The sequence below is a fragment of the Stigmatopora argus genome, chromosome 3, assembly GCF_051989625.1.
Source record: "Stigmatopora argus isolate UIUO_Sarg chromosome 3, RoL_Sarg_1.0, whole genome shotgun sequence".
NCBI lineage: Eukaryota > Metazoa > Chordata > Actinopteri > Syngnathiformes > Syngnathidae > Stigmatopora > Stigmatopora argus.
Window position 1 is genome coordinate 15,187,628 of NC_135389.1, and position 22,534 is coordinate 15,210,161.

General features: G+C 41.0%; 3 protein-coding genes, 1 long non-coding RNA gene and 15 other non-coding genes across 20 annotated transcripts; 17 read left to right on the forward strand and 2 right to left on the reverse strand.

Moving 5' to 3' along the window:
• Positions 1-9: 9 nt before the first annotated feature.
• rpl27a (ribosomal protein L27a) lies at positions 10-1,802 on the reverse strand. Its single transcript, XM_077596820.1, has 5 exons — positions 1,714-1,802; positions 1,142-1,205; positions 972-1,047; positions 274-448; positions 10-192 (listed from the first exon to the last, which is right to left on the reverse strand). The coding sequence occupies exons 1-5, from the start codon at positions 1,714-1,716 to the stop codon at positions 64-66; spliced, it is 447 nt and encodes a 148-aa protein (XP_077452946.1). The 5' UTR covers positions 1,717-1,802; the 3' UTR covers positions 10-63.
• Positions 1,605-5,529, forward strand: LOC144071584 (tripartite motif-containing protein 66-like). The gene is made up of 9 exons (XM_077596816.1): positions 1,605-2,298; positions 2,433-2,455; positions 2,532-2,609; positions 3,008-3,089; positions 3,640-4,001; positions 4,070-4,172; positions 4,245-4,319; positions 4,398-4,550; positions 5,241-5,529. Exons 3-9 carry the CDS (start codon positions 2,545-2,547, stop codon positions 5,493-5,495), a joined length of 1,095 nt encoding a protein of 364 aa, XP_077452942.1. The 5' UTR covers positions 1,605-2,298; positions 2,433-2,455; positions 2,532-2,544; the 3' UTR covers positions 5,496-5,529.
• On the reverse strand, positions 3,270-12,432 carry LOC144071589 (uncharacterized). 2 transcript variants are annotated; one of them, XR_013299675.1, is made up of 4 exons: positions 12,354-12,432; positions 11,910-12,030; positions 5,222-5,421; positions 3,270-4,540 (listed from the first exon to the last, which is right to left on the reverse strand). It is a non-coding gene; the product is annotated as an uncharacterized LOC144071589 (long non-coding RNA). The 2 variants fall into 2 exon arrangements; XR_013299674.1 differs by having other exon boundaries at positions 3,270-5,421.
• On the forward strand, positions 8,910-19,627 carry rerglb (RERG/RAS-like b). Its single transcript, XM_077596817.1, has 5 exons — positions 8,910-9,036; positions 10,122-10,178; positions 10,324-10,397; positions 11,923-12,068; positions 19,119-19,627. The coding sequence occupies exons 1-5, from the start codon at positions 8,985-8,987 to the stop codon at positions 19,405-19,407; spliced, it is 618 nt and encodes a 205-aa protein (XP_077452943.1). The 5' UTR covers positions 8,910-8,984; the 3' UTR covers positions 19,408-19,627.
• trnaa-cgc (transfer RNA alanine (anticodon CGC)) lies at positions 13,220-13,291 on the forward strand. The gene has a single exon. It is a non-coding gene; the product is annotated as a tRNA-Ala (tRNA).
• trnaa-cgc (transfer RNA alanine (anticodon CGC)) lies at positions 13,614-13,685 on the forward strand. Its single transcript has one exon. It is a non-coding gene; the product is annotated as a tRNA-Ala (tRNA).
• trnaa-cgc (transfer RNA alanine (anticodon CGC)) lies at positions 14,402-14,473 on the forward strand. Its single transcript has one exon. It is a non-coding gene; the product is annotated as a tRNA-Ala (tRNA).
• On the forward strand, positions 15,010-15,081 carry trnaa-cgc (transfer RNA alanine (anticodon CGC)). Its single transcript has one exon. It is a non-coding gene; the product is annotated as a tRNA-Ala (tRNA).
• On the forward strand, positions 15,335-15,406 carry trnaa-ugc (transfer RNA alanine (anticodon UGC)). Its single transcript has one exon. It is a non-coding gene; the product is annotated as a tRNA-Ala (tRNA).
• On the forward strand, positions 15,686-15,757 carry trnaa-cgc (transfer RNA alanine (anticodon CGC)). The gene has a single exon. It is a non-coding gene; the product is annotated as a tRNA-Ala (tRNA).
• Positions 16,037-16,108, forward strand: trnaa-cgc (transfer RNA alanine (anticodon CGC)). Its single transcript has one exon. It is a non-coding gene; the product is annotated as a tRNA-Ala (tRNA).
• trnaa-cgc (transfer RNA alanine (anticodon CGC)) lies at positions 16,388-16,459 on the forward strand. Its single transcript has one exon. It is a non-coding gene; the product is annotated as a tRNA-Ala (tRNA).
• trnaa-cgc (transfer RNA alanine (anticodon CGC)) lies at positions 16,738-16,809 on the forward strand. The gene has a single exon. It is a non-coding gene; the product is annotated as a tRNA-Ala (tRNA).
• On the forward strand, positions 17,089-17,160 carry trnaa-cgc (transfer RNA alanine (anticodon CGC)). The gene has a single exon. It is a non-coding gene; the product is annotated as a tRNA-Ala (tRNA).
• On the forward strand, positions 17,439-17,510 carry trnaa-cgc (transfer RNA alanine (anticodon CGC)). Its single transcript has one exon. It is a non-coding gene; the product is annotated as a tRNA-Ala (tRNA).
• trnaa-cgc (transfer RNA alanine (anticodon CGC)) lies at positions 17,790-17,861 on the forward strand. Its single transcript has one exon. It is a non-coding gene; the product is annotated as a tRNA-Ala (tRNA).
• On the forward strand, positions 18,140-18,211 carry trnaa-cgc (transfer RNA alanine (anticodon CGC)). Its single transcript has one exon. It is a non-coding gene; the product is annotated as a tRNA-Ala (tRNA).
• On the forward strand, positions 18,491-18,562 carry trnaa-cgc (transfer RNA alanine (anticodon CGC)). Its single transcript has one exon. It is a non-coding gene; the product is annotated as a tRNA-Ala (tRNA).
• trnaa-ugc (transfer RNA alanine (anticodon UGC)) lies at positions 18,843-18,914 on the forward strand. The gene has a single exon. It is a non-coding gene; the product is annotated as a tRNA-Ala (tRNA).
• Positions 19,628-22,534: the final 2,907 nt, after the last annotated feature.

Genomic DNA, 22,534 nt, shown 5'->3' on the forward strand with positions numbered 1-22,534 from the left:
GACAACCAGTTGTGTATTTACACAGTTTATTTTCATGTTTTTTTCCTCAAAATTCTGTTGTGTTTATGCCATCAGTACGCAGACTCCTCCCACGGACTTGATTTTTTCCTCAGCCCGCCGGCTGAAGAATTTGGCCTTAACGATGACGGGTTGTTTGGGCAGCTTTCCCTTGCCCAAAATTTTGTAGAATCCCTGAGGTTCAAAAGAAAAAAAGATTTTAAAATTCATAGAAAAAAATAAGAACGAAATTAAGTGTCATGAGATTGCACTTACGGCGCGCACGGCGTCGATGATGGGCGCGGGACCATCAGGCTTCTTGCTGTAGTTGACCCTGGTCTGCTCGCTTACCAGCGTCCACAGCTTGTCCAGGTTGATGGTCGGGCAGTACTTGGTGTTCCTCTTCAAGTGGTAATGTCTCATACCCACTTTACCAAAGTACCCAGGATGGCTGAGGGTGCACAGTTATTGCAAATTAAAACAAAACCACTCATTTTTAGGATGTGTATTTTTTATGCTATTCATTGTATTCCCTGTTGATTTCTGGCCTAAAAATCCACAAACAGAGACCGAAAACCAAACTCAAACGAGTTCAACTGACTGAAAATCTTCCCGGCAGTCGAATGATTAGGGTGAAATTTCCCAAAAACTAAGCAGAACCAATGTTATGTTCTTCATGAAATTTGTTACGGAGTAATGAGTGCTTTTTGGAGAATTTTTAATTCCTCAATCTGGCAAAGTTGTCAAATATCAATGTTTCAAAGACAAGAATGCTGCTGATACTTATTTCATGAAATGATAGCATTTTGTGCAAGTACACAATGTTGGACAACAGCATGGTTGACACACTACATTTAGCATGCTAACAGTGGTTAACCAGAAACATAACACAAGAAAGTATACCATTATATTTAAAGTAAGCATGCATGTCCATTTGTCTTTACAATTCCACGAGTTCAGTCAACATCACTTACTATTTATCGAAGTTGATTCTGTGGTGATGCATGCCACCTGCATTACCACGACCTCCGGGATGCTTTCTATGCTTGCCTGGGAAGGAAACATCAAAAGGGGTCAAGTTGATACAGTCCAACCAATGGTTAATTTTCTAATTTAATTAGAAATATATGAGATGAGTTCTTACCAACGCGACCGTGTCCGTGGCTTACATGGCCACGGAGTTTCCTGGTCTTGGATGTCTTGGTAGGCTGTTGAAAAGAGGATTTAGATGCACGAGTATCCAACGATTGGTGTTAAGCAGCACACATGTAGGAATTAAAATGGACGTCAATATTTTAAAATGAACTTAATAAAATCGATTGTTCTCGTTATCAGTGCTGATGCTCACTGTTGCATGCTATTGTAGCTAATGCTAACATTGTCGAGTGGGAAAACACCACTTCAGAGACTTATTAGGCTGTTGTTTATATCATATTACAAAATGTGGCGCTTAAGTCAACTCGACATTTTTCAGAATAACAAAACTGTCAGTTGATTTTACATGAGTTTAGACAGCGGGCCGAGCAGATCTCGCAGAGAACCGACAGAGAGTGGGGAATGAATCACGCATTCACCAAAATCGTTTGCACTAATGCTACATGTGGGATTCGAGTGCCGTTAGAAATGATCGCAGGGCACATGGGAATGGTTTCAAACGAGGATGGACATGGATTTCAATTGAATTCAGCCCAGAAGGATAGACGCGATAACACCTACCATCTTGGAAGGTTAGGAGAAAGAGGAACGGGATTTGGAAACAACGCGGTTTTCTGTGAGATTTGACATCCACTGACAAACACATTACAGCGACACCCAGCGGTAGTTTTGGCCGTTATCACTTTGGATTAGTAAAAAAAAGATGTTTTTGTTGTTGTTGCAATTTTCAGATGAATTGGAAAAACACACTAATGTGTGTATTTTAAAATAAAAAAAATTCATGACCTTCATTGCTATTAATCTTAACAGTACACCAATACACGTTCGAAATTTAATTAATGTGAATGTCTTTATTGTCATGATACAAGTATAATGAGATTTAAAGTTTCACCATGAAGTACACAAATAAACAATCAATAAATAGGTAATAAATAAACATTCAGCAACATAAATAAGTGGCAAACGGATAAGAAGTCAACATGAATAAATGGTAAATAGTTCTTTTGGCTGTACAAAAATGCACTGTCGGGTGTGAGTGTTTGTTTGTCTATGGATGTTATCTTGCAACTTAAAATGTTCTCACAACATCCCTTTGGGGGGGTTGAATCCATATAAATTCACCATGGTTGTTGCTCTGGGGAACAGGTAAAGGCCTCATTAAGGCGTTCACTTTGCTGGCATCCAATCAAATCCTTCTATATTTCTCCCCCATGACATTTGGCTTTAAAAACATTGTTCCTGTCATCATCACTTCACCTCAAATCTGGAAAACTCTTCAGTCTCTTGCAATCATCAAAAGCAGGTAAGCCATAATGTGTAACGTCATTTTTATTGTCTTTATTGTACTCACTGATTTTATTGTCATGTTTTTGATCAAGTCAGCTCATCACTATGGACAGAAGTTCTCCATCCAGTGAAATCAAACACATTACGGGAAATTTACCCAACAACATAAGGTGAAATAAGATCTTTTCTATTTAAAACACAGACGCAATGGAAATGTGCATAACTGTTGTTGTCCCTAGTGTGAGTTTATTATTCCTACATCCCTCCTTGCCCTTCCTCTGCTGACAGGGTGGAGCAGAATGGCCAACTGCTTCATAATGCCAAGGAAATAGCCTAATTACGCATGCTGACCAATAAAAATAAATAAATCCAAATTGATATTTTGTATCAAGGAAATGTCATTATAAGATGTTGCAATAAGGAATGTATCTATGTATTCTAGTTCATACAGAACAGAAATGTTAACCTATCCTAGTAAGGTCAACTAAGTTATACCAGTTTATTACTTTGTGTGCAGAAAAATCTTTACTGAACTCACTTTGTCTTCCTTTTCTGGCCACCCAAGCAGGATTCGACCAGAAGACAAGAAACTTCTGGATACTTCCTGCCAAGCCGTAGTGAGACTGGAGCGTCTGAACCTGGTGTCTCAGGTGTGGCATCTGTGCAAAAACCTAGCTGACCTCTCCCCAGACTGCTTGGATTGTGCTTGGCGAGCATAAAAACAAGCGTAATAACAATGATCATTCTTGCCAGGAAATGATAGTTTACAATGGTTTTATTCATAGAATGCAGTCAACCAAAATGCATTGGCGATTGTGGTAGTCCAAAAAGTACTTGTGTAAGCCTTCTCAAAAATTTTGCCTTGACATTTAAGGTCAATATTTTTATATTATTTATTGTTTGAGTTGATTACGACTATCCTGTAGTTGAATAATACACTGTAGTTGTACGGACATTTACAATTCAGACACAAAGTGGTACTTTTACCAAACTTTGAGAAGTAGTACTGGATATAAAATAAGAAGAAAGACAATGACGAATTTTACAAATTGATTTTCATGATAGAATGATTGACACAATGCCCCTCAGGAAAGAAAAAAAAATTCAAACACTCCACCATATTTCAATTGTGTATCGTCACATGGCCCAATGTATGAACGGTCAGACTTGCACTTAACACGAGACTCCCTCCTCTAAGAGCAGGACAGCACAACAACATCCTGCACACCACCACTTTGTCCTGATGGTTCTCCAAACCTGGATCTCCAGTACATTCTGGTACATTCCGGCAAAGCTGAACCAGACACCTTCTACTTGGATCCCGACCGCAGGCTGTTCATGGTGCTTGAGCCGCAGCCAGAAGATCTGGAATACTATTCCAAATGCGAAGAATTGTTTCCAATCCGGGAAGCCGTCCAAAACCGTCCAGCCGAGCAGGAGGAGATGGAAAGTGAAGACTTCTGTGCCGTGTGTCTGAACGGAGGAGATTTGCTGTGCTGTGATCTTTGTCCCAAAGTTTACCACTTGGCTTGTCACCTTCCTTCGCTGCTTAGTTTACCAATGTAGGTAGCCAACAAGTTTTACCAATAATGTACAAAACCCTCTAAAATGAAGCTTTGCCATCCTGTAGGGGTGACTGGGCGTGTACTTTGTGCAGGACTGACGACCCAGTTGAGATTTTCCGCCGTGAAAAAGTTGACGCTCCATATGCTCTTTCCCACTGTGACCAGAGGGTGACACTTCCATTGTTATTCTTCACTTTGTTTTTTTAAGGGGGTTAACTGAACCTTCCATTTTTCCCACAGAGATGTGAAAAGTTAACATTACTGCTGTACGTTCACCCTCAAAGCGCTCCTTTCCACGAGGCGGTCAGCCGCTCGGTCAGTAGTGGTTAAATGCTGCTAGCATTGACCTGCATTTTGTCCTGATGTTGAAGTGGTTTGATGGTTATGCTTCAGGTGAGGAACTACTATCAGGTCATCAAGAGGCCAATGGACCTGTCGTTGATCCGCAGAAAGTTGGACAGGAGCAACACTCTGCACTATTTCATGCCTGAACACTTTGTCCATGATGTCGTGCTTTTGCTCAAGAACTGTGCAACCTTCAATTATGTAAGTCCATGTTAGGAATGCAAAAAATATTGCCCTGATTATGTCTATGTTTTGCATAATTTATTGTTAACTCTGTGGCTGCTATTGATGGCGAAAGATATCCAGTCCATTTTGAATGGAGTCTCCCAGACAAAATGGCTTGGGTCTCCATTAACATCATTTAAAAATATATATATAGTAATAATATGACTATAGTATTCAGAATTGGAGGGCATTATTAATTTCATCCTTCAAATGTTGTAATAATCCACATTTACAATACTAAAATATCCCATTTTTTTGAGTCGCTTTGAATCATTTCTGTTATTGTCATTATGCCAATTACTGTAAATATGTAACTTCTTTAATTTTACCCTTGATCTTTAAGGTGAGCAAATCAATTCCTTGATCATAATTACTTATTACTGATGAAGATGAAGCAGAAAATCAGAAATGTAATGAAATGACATTTGAAGGCCCTTTTTTTTCAAGAACATTGATATGCAAATGCTCTCCAATTTCAGAATAACCCACAGCGTAAGATAAAGTTTATTCAAAGCCATAAAGGGACTTTTAAGGACGCATATCAGATCTTATTAAGTCTTCCAGCGCGAAATCTTTAAAAGTAAAGTAAATATGGCCTCATTAGCAGTGTGATGTAAAAGTCACATAAATGAAACAGGCTCTCTGACCTCGCTGTTCTGCCCGCAGCCAGACTCGGAGGTGGCCCGGGCCGGTCGAAACCTGGAGGTGTTTTTCCTAAGCAAACTGAGGGAGATCTTCCCCGACAGGACCTTCCCGTCGGCCTGCCACGACAGGATGGAGAGAGCTCGCCTGTGGTGGCGCGGTGAGGAAGAAGAGGGAGGAAGACGGCCTAAGAGATGCTCGTTCACTGGCAAAAAAACAAACGTTAGTTATATGTATGAGCAACAACAACAAAAATCACTCTCCAAAGAGACAAAATAAATTCTGTTGGAGAAAGTGCACTGATAAGGCCCGTGACCGGACGTTTGGTCGCCGGACTTTTGGTTGCCGGATGTTTGGTCGCGGACGTTTGGTCGCCCGGACCCAAACAACCGGCGACCAAACGTCCGGCGACCAAAAGTCAGGCGACAAAACAAGGTAAAACAACACGGTCAACGCATCAATCAAAGCCAACAATGGCCCTGAGCAGTTTCACTGAGCGGACGTGTGAGTGTATAAGAGTTGGTATGTACATGAGTTGTCCCCTTAGGAAGGGACGTCAGTCAGGGTCTTAACAAGTTCTCCAACAAAACACAATAAAAGTACGGGATATTTGGAGCTTTTCTTTAGCCTAATAATTAATAGGGCATTAAGTATGACTAAATAATAATTCACAGTTTGTATTTAGGGAATTTTAGCAACAATTTTAAATGGTAATTATCAATAACCTTCCGGGCGACCAAACGTCCGGCGACCAAAAGTCGGGCGACCAAAAGTCCGGCGACCAAACGTCCGAGTACCGATAAGGCCAATCTGTAAACTTTGAATTTCAGATCAGAGGAGATGAAGAGGGAGTGAGTACACAGGGATTTTAGGGGTCTCGTGTATCACATTTGAGGAAGTTGAACTAGAAATCTTTTTTTTTTAATCATCGGGGCCTCAACTGGCTTTCATTCCGTCCAGTAAACATCTCTGTCACGTTTCTTCCTGACCTGGAATGTTTTCTTGTGTCAAGACATCAAAAGAAGGAGTGCAGCGAATGAATGATGATGAAGAGTTACATGTGATGTTTATGAGAATGCGGACTTCCCTCACTCCCACTCCCGTTCATTTCCTCTCAAAGCGGCATTATGAAGCGGTGGGATAAGCAATGTTTAACTTGGATGCCGCATCCGTCTGTCGGCTATCTTAAAAATATGAATTGTAGACTTGCGTGAGAACCAGCGCAAGAGCTCAAATAAAAATGCACCAATAAAACAACAGGAAATTTCCAAGGCACCCAAATTTGGGAATGATTTCAACCAGCTTTTTTCACTAACAATTTTCAAAAGATCTGCATCCAAGAAAGAACGATACATTTTCATCGCTCTAAAATTCTTCAAACACAAAGGGATTTTTGTACTGTATTCAAGATTTTATACATGTATATTACAAGGGTGGGATATTTTCTTCTTGTCTGGAGGTCACACATGGCAGATTAACCCTTTAAGCAGCATAAACACAAAACCCGAAAAGCAGATTCTTGGCTGCAAACGTTATATAACCAGGATGTGTTGTGAAGATGACTTCTAGGAGTGTGTTTGATGACTTACAGTGTGTACATATAAATATAACACTTTATTTCAAATCCTCAAACTGAGAAAAAAAAACATACAAATTAGACTCAAAGCTTTGAGATTGTTTTTCCCATGAAAAGTTACCATTTGGTTTCTTGTAACATCAAAATATATATTTTTTAAATCGCAACCATGCAGTTTTATTCATCCTTTAATTAAATACAAATTAAAAATGATCTACTAAACTTTTTGTTCCAATCAGAGGTACTATGATGCCTGAGCTTGTGGCTGCTGTGTTAATCTCCGTTTAAATTTACAATAAACCTGCTGTAATTTAATAATCAAAAATAAAGGATGCATACTAATTTAAAATGACTGTGTTGAGTCACACTGATTTAAAGAATGGCCATCTTGAATTTAAAAAAAAGTTTTTTCCTGTTGAAAATACTAGTATTGTAAAATCAAAAAACTTTGGTTGATAGTGTATTTTTTTCTTTTACATCTGACGTAATTAGTAATTAATTTTTTGTAGTAAGATTACAATTCGGATCGCCCAAATACACAACTTTAATCTCATATCATCCTTTTTTCTTGCCATCCTTCTCTCGCGCCAACGAGTTTTCTGGGCTTAATTAGCTTTCCTCATGCGAGTGTTACAATGATCTCTAAACACCACTAAACAGAGAGAACATCATTCTATAAACACATGGGACGTTTTTACTTCATCTTTTGACTTGGACACCAAACCACCCTTGTAGCGCCCGATAAAGTCAACATGCTAGAGAAGAGAACGCCCAAAAAAGGGGAACGTAGTTTGCTTGATTGACTCTGAAATTGACTGACAGGATTTCTGATGCTCAGAGTAACGATGACTGTTTACAATGAAATCAGAGAAGGCTTGTACATTGCACCATAAACACACACAATTCTAAGCTTGATTTTCATGAGTAATATTCAATGTATACTATATTGCTTGGTTTTAATCATTGGAAAGGGAGAAATGTTAACAATGCATGCAAAGAGGCCCAAGCACCAATAAAGGAGAAGTTGGAAAAGAGTCCAAAGCACTGCAAATGAGGGTCTATCGGGGAAGAAAAATGTGTTTTCAGTCACGGGAAGATGAATTCTATTGGTTGCCGCTAGGTGCATGTGAAATGTAAAGGTTTGCGGGGGGATTTATTGGTTGCGTGTGCCACTTCTTGTTGGACGCATGTCTGGAGCAGGGTTAATGTGCAAAATGTGTGCACAGATCCTCCGAGTTGTGTCAATGTATGAAAAATTGCGTCATTTTTTCATTATTTCAATGAAACTAGTTTCACTTGGAAGGGACCTTTATGAAGTCTGGAGCAAGTAGGGAGTCATAACCTGGAAGAAGAAAGACTTCTTACAAACTCATTAAGAATAATGATGTTCCCAGTTCTGTCGTTAAAAAAGTGCTGCTGGAAAGTATAAAAATATAACCTGGGTCAATGTTTTCTCATTTCCTTTACATACAAAAAGCAGGAAAAAATGGCTCTAGCATGCATTGTAGTCTTTGTGCAAAACTTTCTGAAACATTAACTTTCAGTTCATGTAGCAGACTTTTTCTTACTTTCTTGTCTTATTGATTTATTATGAATTTCAGTTTTGAAAAGTATAAATTGCGCTGCTTGGTCTTAGTACTCTCCCCGTACTTATGGTGCCATTTTAGTGCCATTTTGGTACTACGCTACTTATAATGAGAGAGAATTTTATATGTTTCAAGTGAAATTGGGCTCACTTCCCCTTTGTGGAGACGGCAACACTCACTGAATTTTGGGGTGTAGTTTTCTGGCTTCTTAATAATAGTAAATCTTAACCAGGATATTACTATGATCAAATCATTGCTGTATCCTCTTGTTCCGAAGAACAAGAACACTTGCAGCACAAGATGTCTCCTTGGTGTTTTCCCGACAGGAGCAGGGAGATAGATCGGTGCTGGAAAGGACACAAGCAAGGAAAACAGATGCCGGGACAAAAGAGGGAGAGAGAGAGAGAGAGAGAGAGAGAGAGAGAGAGAGAGAGAGAGAGAGGGAGAGAGAGAGAGAGAGAGAGAGAGAGAGAGAGAGGGGGGGGGGAATGAAAGAAATGCAAAGGAGGGGAGGGAAGCGCTTGTTTTCCTTCCTCTCGCCTCCCTCCCACTTTGGGACGAGTCTCCGTTAAAAGACGGGAATCTAACGGGTGCAGAAGTGCAAGCATGAACGACATCAAGTTGGCCTTGCTGGGAAGTCCAGGAGCAGGAAAGTCAGGTAAGCCTCTTTTTTGAGAAAGTTATCATGATCATCGATCATCATTATATGCTCTACTTTGGAAATATATTTGCAGTATTTTCTGTTTTCAATGTATAAATGAACTGGTCTCTGATGGGGAAAATATATATATATTTAAATATATATATATATATATATATATATATATATATATATATATATTTATATATATATATATATATATATATATATATATATATATATATATATATATATATATATATATATATATATATATATATATATATGAAAAACGAAACTACATGCATCAACCTACAGCAAAATGAATAGGACAAACTGCACAACATTGTCCTTTACCTTAAATTGTTTTGTTTCAGTCGAAATCCATGTATATACCATTATTCAATTATACAATAGCCTAGGAAACTGCCCCCAATTTGACGCCTACAATGTCAAAGCCATTTATTATAACTTAAAAAGCTCTGATTTTTAAAAATATCTGCTCATAGAAATTTAGTCTCGTGACTGGAAATAGGGGCATTTATTAGCATTTTCTCACCTCTACACACTACTGCATAAAAATTAAATTCAGTGGAATGCAAAATATTCAGGAATCATGCAAAATGTGGAGGGCCCCCTAAAATGGTCCTCAGTCAGTTGTAGGGCACGCATAGAGTCCAAAAACCATTCCCATTCATAATCACATTGCCTGCACCGCGGTCCTGTGAAAGAATCACTACACCACCGGGAAACCAGTGCGGAGTACAATGGCCATGATAAATACATAAATATTGTCAAATGATATTGGCATGAGTGTGCCTAATTCTGCATCCACAATGAGCATAGTCATTTCCCAGCAGTGCTTGCGAGGCTAAGTGAAAGTGACGCTCTGTAAAGCTGCAAAGTTGGCCCAAAAGCAAAAAAGCTGACAGCCTTTCCAATCGCCTCTTTCATGTAAGGCTTGGCTTTCGCCCCAACGCTGGCAATGACCGTTGGCAGCATCTTGACGTTCGTTGCCCACCACCCTTAAATTTGTTGACACACTTGAAACCTCCCTGGCACGCTGGGTACGCTGATACGCTTCAATGTTTCATTTTGTTCAGCGGTCCTCGTGCGCTTCCTGACCAGACGCTTCATCGGAGAATACGCTTCCGACAGCAGTGAGTTGAATAATGGGAAGATTTGCCCCATTTACACATAGCGATCCTTAAACGACTTGGTCATGATTACTCATTTATCAAAGGGATGCTATTAAACAATATGTCAATTATGAAAAGGTATAATATTTTTTTTGGGCCGCTGCAGATTCTCTGTATCGAAAGAGGCTGTCCATTGATGGGAGGCAACTGAATTTGGAGGTGTTTGATCCATGCTCACAGGTACCAGACATCTGCCATCTTTTTCTGTTAGCTTAACATCTTTGTTTTGTCTTATTTCCTACCACTGAATCTATCCGAATTAAATAAACTGAGTGACAGGAAGTAAGGTTTCAATTTCTTATGCAAACCCCAATATTTCCCCGCTTAATCACCAGGAATTTTACGCCAAGCCTCAAACAGTACACGTCTTGAAATTAGGGAAAAAGCCTACTAAGTGCACGAGACCCAGGGAGTTTTCCAATGAGAGACTTGAACATCTTGTAAAACACTTCCAGGCAGGATTGAAACATCTCGCTGCATTTCACATAAGTAGACCGGGAATTGACCTCATCCATCTACAATCTCATCAAGAAGGGAATCTGAAGCGATCCACACAGGTACCCCAAGGCCATGTGCAGGCCTTTGAAGAAAAGAGATGCATAACTCAAACCCAAACCCCCACCCACCCCAGACACACACACACACACACACACACACACACACTCATACACACATACACACTCATACACACACACACACACGCACACACACACACACTCATACACACATACACACTCATACACACACACACACACACACACACACAAACACACACACAAACACACACACAAACACACACACACACACAAAAGAGCATTTTATTGGAACGGCCTTAGGCTCTCAGAACATTGTCCCATCCTTAGGAGCAAAAAGTCCCCATGGAGTCAATAAAGGTGGAGGAATTTTAAATTTTAGCGCCTTTGTGCATGTGATCTTCCTAAATATCACCCAGAATATTAGCCAAACAATGCGGAAAGAACTCCAGGAAATTATTTCAATGAAAAGAGAAAATTACACTCTCGCAAGCATAGGCCTTAAATTGTATATTTCTCATCTCCTCTCATCTCATTTTCTGAACCGCTTTATCCTCACACAGAGTCTACCCCAGCTGACTTTGGGCCAGAGGCGGGGGACTCCCTTGGTGGCCAGCCAATCTCAGGGTACAAGGAGACAAACAACCATTCGCGCTCACACTCATATCTAAGGGCAATTTAGAGCGTCCAATCAGCCTACCATGCATGTTTCTGTAATGTGGGAGGAAATTGGAGCACCTGGAGAAAACCCACACAGGCCCAGGGAGAACATGCAAACACCACGCAGGTGGACCGATGCTCCCTTTGCCTGCGTGGGTTTTCTCCAGGTACTCTGGTTTCCTCCCACATCCCAAAAACATGCCTGGTAGGCTGGCCGAACACGCTAAATTGTCCCTAGCCATGAGTGTGAGGGTAAATAGTTGTTCATCTTATTGTGCCCAGTGATTGGCTGGCAACCAATTCAAAGAATCCTCCGCCTCCCGCCACAGTTGGCTGGGATAGGCTCCAGCAGCCCCGTGATCCTTTTGAGGTAAGGGGCATGGAAAATAAATGAATGAGCATATCAGAAGTCATATCAAGTTAACTGTGTCCAATTAATCTAGACTATTTGGACTCACTAGTTGGCAGTGATCATTCAAAGTAATTGGACTTGTGTCACCTTGTCTCGTTAGACCTCGGAAGCCAGGTGCATACTCGAGGAACCGGTGGAATGGGCAGATGGCTTTGTGGTGGTCTACAACATCAGCGATCGCGCTTCCTTTCTTGACGCCAGGAGCATCCTGCAGCAGATCCGTGAGGCCCGCCGGCAGGAAAAAGGGTAAGAATGTGTACACCCAATTACTATAGCATTCAAAACTGCATTAATTACATTAATGTTAAAAAAACCAGTCTTTTAAACTTCATTTGAAATAACTCGGAAATATCACAGGATTCAAATTGCAATCAAGTTTTCATTAGTACATAAAAAATGACGTAATTAAAACTTTTTGAGATGACAACCTTCTGCTGATTTATCAATCAAAACTATCTTATCTAATAGAGTGAAGAGAACAAGGCCGGGTGTTTAAAATCTTGAAAGAAAGTTAAGGAAGGTCTGTCCTACTTTCTTTGAAGCTGCTCACAGTTCCTCATGCCGGGGTAACTAGTTGGAATGCTCCCTCTCCAGACCCACTGAGTCACGATGAAATTAATTGTATTTGTGAAAAACAATTGTTAGTCGTTTGCTCTTAACGGGGGCAATAGAATGGTAAATAAAAAAAAATGCCCAACAGTAGCAGACTAAATTTTGTACAATCTAAAAGGTTTAAATAATCTGGAAAATCAGAATTAATTCATATTAGTCTAGTAAAAACAGATATGAATAAACTATTGGTTATATCAAGACGTTACCTGTATTGTCATGAATGCAACTTTCTCAAATCTAAATGTCAAGAATGGGGATGTAGCTCAGTGGTAGAGCATGTGCTTTGACAGTATAAGATCCTGGTTTCAATCCCCAGTATCTCCCCTCCAAATTGCTCTGTGAATGTGAACTAGTACCTGCAGAGCTAATATCTTGGGGAAAAAACTCTTTCTTCTCTGTGGGGCCCTGATGAGATATTGACAAATAACTTCTTGATGAGAGTTAATCTAACAGCAGTGTTGATGAATTTCAGAGGTATAGTGAATGCCTGCTTGTATGAGATCCTCTCCTAAGGGCCCCCCCATCTGCATTTCAGTCCGGCTGCAAATGGAGTGGTGGGCTATACATATTAGACTGCAACCTGAGGGAATGTAACTGGTTTAGTACGTACTTATTTCTGATGTTTCAGGGCCGACGTCCAATCTCTAGCGTCTCTATGCAGTATTACACTGTGAAAGTGACTTCCCAGAACAGCCAATTTCTTGTTTCCAAAGAGATATTAAGAGAATTTTTTTGTGATGAGATATTGACAGATTTTTTGGAGGAGAAACAAAAGCATTACCAGAGGGGATGTAGCTCAGAGGTAGAGCGCATGCTTCGCATGTATGAGGTCCTGGGTTCAATCCCCAGCATCTCCATATTGTTTCGGTCCAGCTGCAAAAGGAGCAGAGGGCAGCAACTAAGTATTTTGGTGGGCCATACACATTAGGCTATCCCACTGTGGTAGTGTTTGCTTCTCATGTATGATTTCTGGTCTCCAGTCCCCAGCACCTCTTGCATTTTTACACAGCTAAAGTGACTTCCCAGCTCAGAAATTTCTTGAGTGTTTCTTCAGTATGAGACTAATGACGTATTATTATTATTATTATTATTATTATTATTATTATTATTATTATTATTATTATTATTATTATTATTTTTATTATTATTTTTATTGAGGAGAGGACTGAGGCTACCAGAGGGGATGTAGCTCAGAGGTAGAGCGCATGCTTCGCATGTATGAGGTCCTGGGTTCAATCCCCAGCATCTCCATTTCTCTTTTGTGTCATTGCAAACATCTTTACCACGATATTTGAGGGATTACTGTAGCTGTTTTACAGGGTAAATTTATCATAGTATGATAGGAGGGAATATAAATCAGTGGTGGACTGGTACAATGTTCCCTCTAATTTTTCGTTGGTCTGAGCAGAAAGTCAACCTCCCTGAGCGCACTGAGTACCAGTGTGAGCGACATCATCGGTACTCGGATGATTCGCCTAAAGACCTTTCGCCGACGGACGTTTGACAGACGGGCAGGTCGCCGAATGAACGTTCGGCGGAACGTCCATTCGGCGACCTGTCCATTTTTCATGTAAAACATGCTGTAAAACACGAAAAACATAAGTGGACAGAGCTACTGCCACTTCCTGCCGCTTAAACGGCGCCATCATGGGGAAAGGGGTTTAAAAAAAAAAAAAAATCCGATTTTTTTTTTTTTTTTTTTTACTGCGCGCCATATGATTGCTGCTGCGCAGCGAGGACGAGAGTAGTGCGCAATTGCGCACGCGCGCAGCTTAGAGGGAACACTGGACTGGTAGTGTTTCCTTCTCATGGTATCTTCCGTTCTTCAATCCCCAGCGTCTATTGCATTTTTACACAGCAAAAGTGACTTCCCAGCTCACATAATTTCTTGGACAAGTATTTCCTCAGCGTGAAAGCGAGGAGATAATAACAGAATTTTCTTGCAGGAGTACAGAGATACTGGCAGAGGGGGTGTAGCTCAGAGGTAGAGTGTGTGCTTCGCATGTATGAGGTCCTGGGTTCAATCCCCAGCATCTCCATTTTGATTCAGTCTGGCTGCAAAGGAGCAGAGGGCAGCAACTATCAGTAGTTTGGTGGGTCATACACATTAGACTGCAATCTGAGGGAATATAACTCTGGTATATATGTATAGTGCTTACTTCCAATGTAAGAGTACCATTGATCAATTACAAGCGTCTCTATTGCATTTTTCCACAGCGAATGTGACTTTGCAGCAGAGACAATTTCTTGAACAAGTGCTTCTTCAGCATGTGACTGATGAGATATTAACAGATTTTTTTGGAGAAGAGAACACATTTCCAACACAGGGGATGTAGCTCAGAGGTAGAGTGTGTGCTTCGCATGTACAATGTTCTGGTTTCAATCCCCAGCATCTCCGTGTGTGTATGTAGAGTCCTTGCAAATAGGTCACAAGTATAATATCATTTTTGGAGGGTAAATTTATCACACATGACTACCCAACTCAGATAATTTCTTGAACATGTGTTTATCTTCAGCATGAATGTGATGGGATATTAACAGATTTTTTACAGGAGCAAAAAACAGCATTGACAGAGGGGATGTAGCTCAGAGGTAGAGCGCATGCTTCGCATGTATGAGGCCCTGGGTTCAATCCCCAGCATCTCCATTTTCTTTCGGTCTGGCTGCAAAAGGAGCAGAGGGCAGCAACTAAGTATTTTGGTGGTCCATATACATTAGGTCCGTGGAAGTGTTTGCTTCTCATGTATGATTTCCGGTCTCCAGTCCCCAGCACCTCTAGCATTTTTAAACAGTTAAAGTGACTTCCCAGCTCAGAAATTTCTTGAGTGTTTCTTCAGCATGAGACTAATGACATATTATTATTATTACTTTTTATTGTAGGGAGGACCAGGCCTCCCAGTGGGGATGTAGCTCAGAGGTAGAGCGCATGCTTTGCATGTATGAGGTCCTGCGTTCAATCCCCGGCATCTCCAGTTGTTTTCTGTCTACTTGCAAATGGTTCACAAGGTAACAAGCAATTGTTTTGGAGGGTAAATTTATCACTCAATGTGTGATGGGAGGGAATGTAGCAATGTGTTAGTGTTTCCTTCCTGTATATGATTTCTGGTGTCCAATCCCCAACATCTTTATTGCAATATTACACTGCAAAAGTGACTTCCCAGCACAGGCAATTTTTCTAGCAAGTGTTTCTTCAGCCTGGGACTGATGAGGTATTAACTGATTTTTTTTAAGAGAGAAACTCTGAAGCCAGAGGGGATGTAGCTCAGAGGTAGAGCGCGTGCTTCGCATGTATGAGGTCCTGGGTTCAATCCCCAGCATCTCCAGCTGTTTTCTGTCTACTTGCAAATGGTTCACAAGGTAACAAGCAATTGTTTTGGAGGGTAAATTTATCACTCAATGTGTGATGGGAGGGAATGTAGCAATGTGTTAGTGTTTCCTTCCTGTATATGATTTCTGGTGTCCAATCCCCAACATCTTTATAGCAATATTACACTGCAAAAGTGACTTCCCAGCACAGGCAATTTTTCTAGCAAGTGTTTCTTCAGCCTGGGACTGATGAGGTATTAACTGATTTTTTGTAAGAGAGAAACTCTGAAGCTAGAGGGGATGTAGCTCACAGGTAGAGCACATGCTTCGCATGTATGAGGTCCTGGGTTCAATCCCCAGCATCTCCAGCTGTTTTCTGTCTACTTGCAAATGGTTCACAAGGTAACAAGCAATTGTTTTGGAGGGTAAATTTATCACTCAATGTGTGATGGAAGGGAATGTAGCAATGTGTTAGTGTTTCCTTCCTGTATATGATTTCTGGTGTCCAATCCCCAACATCTTTATTGCAATATTACACTGCAAAAGTGACTTCCCAGCACAGGCAATTTTTCTAGCAAGTGTTTCTTCAGCCTGGGACTGATGAGGTATTAACTGATTTTTTGTAAGAGAGAAACTCTGAAGCTAGAGGGGATGTAGCTCACAGGTAGAGCACATGCTTCGCATGTATGAGGTCCTGGGTTCAATCCCCAGCATCTCCAGCTGTTTTCTGTCTACTTGCAAATGGTTCACAAGGTAACAAGCAATTGTTTTGGAGGGTAAATTTATCACTCAATGTGTGATGGAAGGGAATGTAGCAATGTGTTAGTGTTTCCTTCCTGTATATGATTTCTGGTGTCCAATCCCCAACATCTTTATTGCAATATTACACTGCAAAAGTGACTTCCCAGCACAGGCAATTTTTCTAGCAAGTGTTTCTTCAGCCTGGGACTGATGAGGTATTAACTGATTTTTTTAAGAGAGAAACTCTGAAGCCAGAGGGGATGTAGCTCAGAGGTAGAGCGTGTGCTTCGCATGTATGAGTTCCTGGGTTCAATCCCCAGCATCTCCAGCTGTTTTCTGTCTACTTGCAAATGGTTCACAAGGTAACAAGCAATTGTTTTGGAGGGTAAATTTATCACTCAATGTGTGATGGGAGGGAATGTAGCAATGTGTTAGTGTTTCCTTCCTGTATATGATTTCTGGTGTCCAATCCCCAACATCTTTATTGCAATATTACACTGCAAAAGTGACTTCCCAGCACAGGCAATTTTTCTAGCAAGTGTTTCTTCAGCCTGGGACTGATGAGGTATTAACTGATTTTTTTTAAGAGAGAAACTCTGAACTCAGAGGGGATGTAGCTCAGAGGTAGAGCGCGTGCTTCGCATGTATGAGGTCCTGGGTTCAATCCCCAGCATCTCCAGCTGTTTTCTGTCTACTTGCAAATGGTTCACAAGGTAACAAGCAATTGTTTTGGAGGGTAAATTTATCACTCATTGTGTGATGGGAGGGAATGTAGCAATGTGTTAGTGTTTCCTTCCTGTATATGATTTCTGGTGTCCAATCCCCAACATCTTTATTGCAATATTACACTGCAAAAGTGACTTCCCAGCACAGGCAATTTTTCTAGCAAGTGTTTCTTCAGCCTGGGACTGATGAGGTATTAACTGATTTTTTTAAGAGAGAAACTCTGAAGCCAGAGGGGATGTAGCTCAGAGGTAGAGCGCGTGCTTCGCATGTATGAGTTCCTGGGTTCAATCCCCAGCATCTCCAGCTGTTTTCTGTCTACTTGCAAATGGTTCACAAGGTAACAAGCAATTGTTTTGGAGGGTAAATTTATCACTCAATGTGTGATGGGAGGGAATGTAGCAATGTGTTAGTGTTTCCTTCCTGTATATGATTTCTGGTGTCCAATCCCCAACATCTTTATTGCAATATTACACTGCAAAAGTGACTTCCCAGCACAGGCAATTTTTCTAGCAAGTGTTTCTTCAGCCTGGGACTGATGAGGTATTAACTGATTTTTTTTAAGAGAGAAACTCTGAACTCAGAGGGGATGTAGCTCAGAGGTAGAGCGCGTGCTTCGCATGTATGAGGTCCTGGGTTCAATCCCCAGCATCTCCAGCTGTTTTCTGTCTACTTGCAAATGGTTCACAAGGTAACAAGCAATTGTTTTGGAGGGTAAATTTATCACTCAATGTGTGATGGGAGGGAATGTAGCAATGTGTTAGTGTTTCCTTCCTGTATATGATTTCTGGTGTCCAATCCCCAACATCTTTATTGCAATATTACACTGCAAAAGTGACTTCCCAGCACAGGCAATTTTTCTAGCAAGTGTGTCTTCAGCCTGGGACTGATGAGGTATTAACTGATTTTTTTAAGAGAGAAACTCTGAAGCCAGAGGGGATGTAGCTCAGAGGTAGAGCGCATGCTTCGCATGTATGAGGTCCTGGGTTCAATCCCCAGCATCTCCAGCTGTTTTCTGTCTACTTGCAAATGGTTCACAAGGTAACAAGCAATTGTTTTGGAGGGTAAATTTATCACTCAATGTGTGATGGGAGGGAATGTAGCAATGTGTTAGTGTTTCCTTCCTGTATATGATTTCTGGTGTCCAATCCCCAACATCTTTATTGCAATATTACACTGCAAAAGTGACTTCCCAGCACAGGCAATTTTTCTAGCAAGTGTTTCTTCAGCCTGGGACTGATGAGGTATTAACTGATTTTTTTAAAGAGAGAAACTCTGAAGCCAGAGGGGATGTAGCTCAGAGGTAGAGTGCATGCTTCGCATGTGTGAGGTCCTGGGTTCAATCCCCAGCATCTCCAGTTGTTTTCTGTCTACTTCCAAATGGTTCACAAGGTAACAAGCAATTATTTTGGAGGGTAAATTTATCACTCAATGTGTAATGGGAGGGAATGTAGCAATGTGTTAGTGTTTCCTTCCCGTATATGATTTCTGGTGTCCAATCCCCAACATCTTTATTGCAATATTACACTGCAAAAGTGACTTCCCAGCACAGGCAATTTTTCTAGCAAGTGTTTCTTCAGCCTGGGACTGATGAGGTATTGACTGAGCTTTTTTAAAGAGAGAAACTCTGCAGCCAGAGGGGATGTAGCTCAGAGGTAGAGTGCATGCTTTGCATGTATGAGGTCCTGGGTTCAATCCCCAGCATTTCCATTCTTTAATGCTGTCTGGAGGTATCATAGGTACAGCATAGGTTTCTTATGTATGTAATTCTGGCTTTAATCTCCATTATCTCCGTGAATGATGTTAGGGATAAATTATCCGAGGGCAACATGCACTGTTTGTTAAGCAACAAATTGGATATGTATATGGGCTGCCTCCTTTAATTTTGTTCATGGTGACTTTTCCTGTTTCCAGAGAGCATCTGGGAGTCCCCGTGTGTCTGCTGGGCAACAAACAGGATCTGTGCCATGCCCGACAGGTGCGTGAGGAAGAAGGCCGCTGCTTGGCGCAGGAGACCTGCTGCCACTTCCAGGAAGTTTCAGCGGCCGAGAGCTACCAGGACATTGCCGGTCTGTTCACGCAGCTCATCAGGCAGGTGATGGAGCACCTGAAGTATCGTGCTGATCGGCGCCGCTACAGTGGCTCCAAGTCCATGGCCAAGCTTATCAACAACGTGTTTGGCAAGCGGAGGAAGTCTGTGTGATCAGAACGTCGTCTCTGCGTGTTCAGATGAAATGAACAAGAGGGGAAATTTGTGGCTTAAAATTTAATGGAATCTACAGTAATTTAATTCTACGTTTGTGTAATTTTTGGTGTTTGTATACGCCTCAAACGCCACATGATGTCGCCACAGCCCCGGGCACATTTCTTGTATTACATGAGGATTTTCTCAGTTGATGAAATTAAATGGCAGTGGGGAAGTAGCATGGTGGTAGAGCACGTACTTTGCATCTGTTAAGTTTGGGCTACATTTTGGATCTATAATTTAGAAAGTGAAAGAATATAAAGCTGTGTCTTCTTGGTGAGGGCTCCCTGAGTGACATCTGTAAGCTGATTATGGAAATAAATTACCCATCTAAAATTGGCCTTGTCAACTGAATACGAGGGACTTGGTGGAAATTCCTTCAAGAATGACATTTTTATTGAGATAGTGGCCATCTAATACATTTTGGTTGCATTAATGGCATAACCAATAACAGTTTTGCCTAAATAATACAGCAAGCTAGTGGTTTGGTTAATCTGTCCCACCAGACAGCATTGAATCTTCTCTGTTCTCAGTTTCCTATTTGCCTAATGGTTCTATGTGGAAATTAAATAAAGAAATAAACGAAATTAAAAAAAATTGAGCTACCAGGTGACACAATGTCAAACAATATTTCTCATCTTTTTGGTTCTAGTCAGTGGTACTCGATTTCTTCTACCATGAAGTCACACAAACTGTGGCTTGCACCAGTCTGGCCGCTAGATAGCAGCAAACAATTAAAAATGTCATATTTTTTTCATTTGAAATTACTTAGTAGCTATTCTATTATTTATCTAACTTTTTTTTGACAGTGATAACTGCAGTGCATTCCAAATTTGACATTTAACACCTTTAACCCTTTGTAGGGCAGTCACTATTTTTGGTCATTTAAAAATATATGTATCAGCAATAAAAAATATGCGATTTTTTTGAATAAATATTTGTTGTTGTTGTTATAATTATAAATACTTTTAAAAATTAATACTATATTACTTAAAACTAAATTAATTAAACAAAAATGATGAAAACTGAAATACACACAAATCTAAGTCACACTATCAAGTATTTTTAAATCTAGTATTCAACTTTTTGGAAACCGCAAAGGGCAATAGACATTCAATAAATTTAAACCCAGAAAACTGTCCGTTAATTCTCATAATTCACTCGTGCTAGACATCCAATCCATTCAGCTAAAATGCTTTGAACGTCTAGCGCTGTCGTGTAAGAGGGAAAAAAGACAAGATAATTTGTGCCTGAAAAGGTTAAATCCACACATTAAAATCATCTGTGATTTTAGAATAAAAATCCTCGATGCATTACAAATTTCCACAATAAAACAGATGAGAGTTCCACCCACATGGCATTTGATTGACAGGTCATTTCTGGGACAAGTTGCTGCGCAAACGAAGATGTATTTTAAAAAGAAGGCCGCACATTGGATTGCAAAACGTGCTCCTTGTTTCCTCTTATTTCTTCTCAATGATACTACGCTAGTGTTTCTAATTTCAGTGCCTTCATGTTTTTCCCCTTCAACGTGATGTTTTTCCTTCAGACAAGACGGAGACGGCGCCTCCAAGCGTGGCCTTGAAGCTCTAGGTCAGTGCTCTTATTTGGCCCCTGTGAGGAGGAAGAATTGCTTTTGGCTCCGCCGAGGACAAGCCCGTCGACCACGGGGGGATTGGACGGTTGGCGGGACGTGGCGCCAACCAATCAGGAGGGCCATCGATCAGTTCCCCTTAATCTCACAGCTGGTGAGCACATCTTCCGTCGCGCCAATCTCACAACTCTGCACCACCGACAGCAAATTGGATGACTTCCAAAAGACGGCAATCTCCATCCATCGAAATGGATTTGGTCAGATCAAAATAGGAGTGATATCGCCTCTCTGTCCATTGCAGAATATTAGTATTTTGGTAAAAAGTTTTTGCCATTTGATGTGGGTGCGACGTGAAGGTAAACTTTAATGACTGGCCTTTGGCTCACAAGCACATAAATGCCCTTCACAATCTAAGATTTAGTGGGCATGTCCATCATGAGCAGTGACAAAACACTCTCAAGAAACCTCAGTGCAAAACACAAGTTGGATTCTTTTTTTAGTTAAAAGCAGCCACTTTAGGGTCTTCAAAATCAAACGTGGGCCTGCACATCAGTATACGGTGATGATTGATAGTAAGTATTTGGTTGTCTGTGGGTGTAGCATGGCAGACACTACATGTCCGAACAAGATTTTCATTCCCTGTAGGTGAAATGTGCTCTAGAATTTTGAAAATGAAGGGGTGGGGCTCAATTAAGACGGCATTGATTCATAGGGAAACACGCACACACACAGGGCCAGGCAGTCGTTGTGAGGTGAGCTCACTAAACATCGTCTATATTTGTCTGTGCCCTTTGTTTTCGCCCCCTCTGAGGACATGAGCAGATGGCCAAAAAGCTTTTTCTATTTCCACTGGCTGCTAATTAGCGAACTAACCTCAGCTCACCTTTAATGTCAGCCACAGACAGCTCTTAGCGCAATTAACCTAATGATACCCCCGTGTCTGCGAAGGGGCCGCAACGTTAAGCTGGGGGAATCCACATTGGTGGTGCGTGGGTGGGAAGTTGCCAAGTACAAATATTTTGCGAATATTCTTTACTCATTGGCCACAATTAACGGCGATAGACGTCCATTCCCTTTTGACCTTGGTGCCCACCCTCTCGGTCCAAATCGATTGGACGTCTGTCGCCGTGCCCTGAGTTAAGTAGATTTCTGTCATCCGAAGTGATTCAAGTTTATTAAAATAATTGATTTCAAACTTTTCTACTTTTTAACATCTAAACTAGCAGTGGTACACATTAATCCAATCAATAAGGCTTTACTTATGTACAGCGCATGAGTTCTCTTGCCACCCCTGCGTGTTGACTGGCGTTCATGCACGTCAAAATAATGACGCTAGCATCATTTGTCACGGCTGGCGTGATTACCGGGAGAAACTATTTAATTAGGCGCATTAATAATGTAGCTAATTAGCTCCCGCGTGGGCCTCAAATGATGATGAGGGGGGAAACCAGAGCTCGGCTTGCACCTCATCAGCTGATTAATTAGCGCGCC

Bases quoted from the DNA above. Each gene is read 5' to 3' on its own strand.
- LOC144071584 (XM_077596816.1), top strand. From the start codon at position 2,545: ATGGACAGAAGTTCTCCATCCAGTGAAATCAAACACATTACGGGAAAT. The intron at 2,610-3,007 runs GTGAAATAAGAT...CCACCCAAGCAG, and splicing joins AATTTACCCAACAACATAAG to GATTCGACCAGAAGACAAGA. The intron at 3,090-3,639 runs GTGTGGCATCTG...CTCCTCTAAGAG, and splicing joins GTCTGAACCTGGTGTCTCAG to CAGGACAGCACAACAACATC.
- rpl27a (XM_077596820.1), bottom strand. The intron at 1,048-1,141 runs GTAAGAACTCAT...TTTCCTTCCCAG, and splicing joins CCACGGACACGGTCGCGTTG to GCAAGCATAGAAAGCATCCC. The intron at 193-273 runs GTAAGTGCAATC...TTTGAACCTCAG, and splicing joins TCATCGACGCCGTGCGCGCC to GGATTCTACAAAATTTTGGG.
- rerglb (XM_077596817.1), top strand. From the start codon at position 8,985: ATGAACGACATCAAGTTGGCCTTGCTGGGAAGTCCAGGAGCAGGAAAG. The intron at 10,179-10,323 runs GTGAGTTGAATA...GGGCCGCTGCAG, and splicing joins AGAATACGCTTCCGACAGCA to ATTCTCTGTATCGAAAGAGG. The intron at 12,069-19,118 runs GTAAGAATGTGT...TCCTGTTTCCAG, and splicing joins GCCCGCCGGCAGGAAAAAGG to AGAGCATCTGGGAGTCCCCG.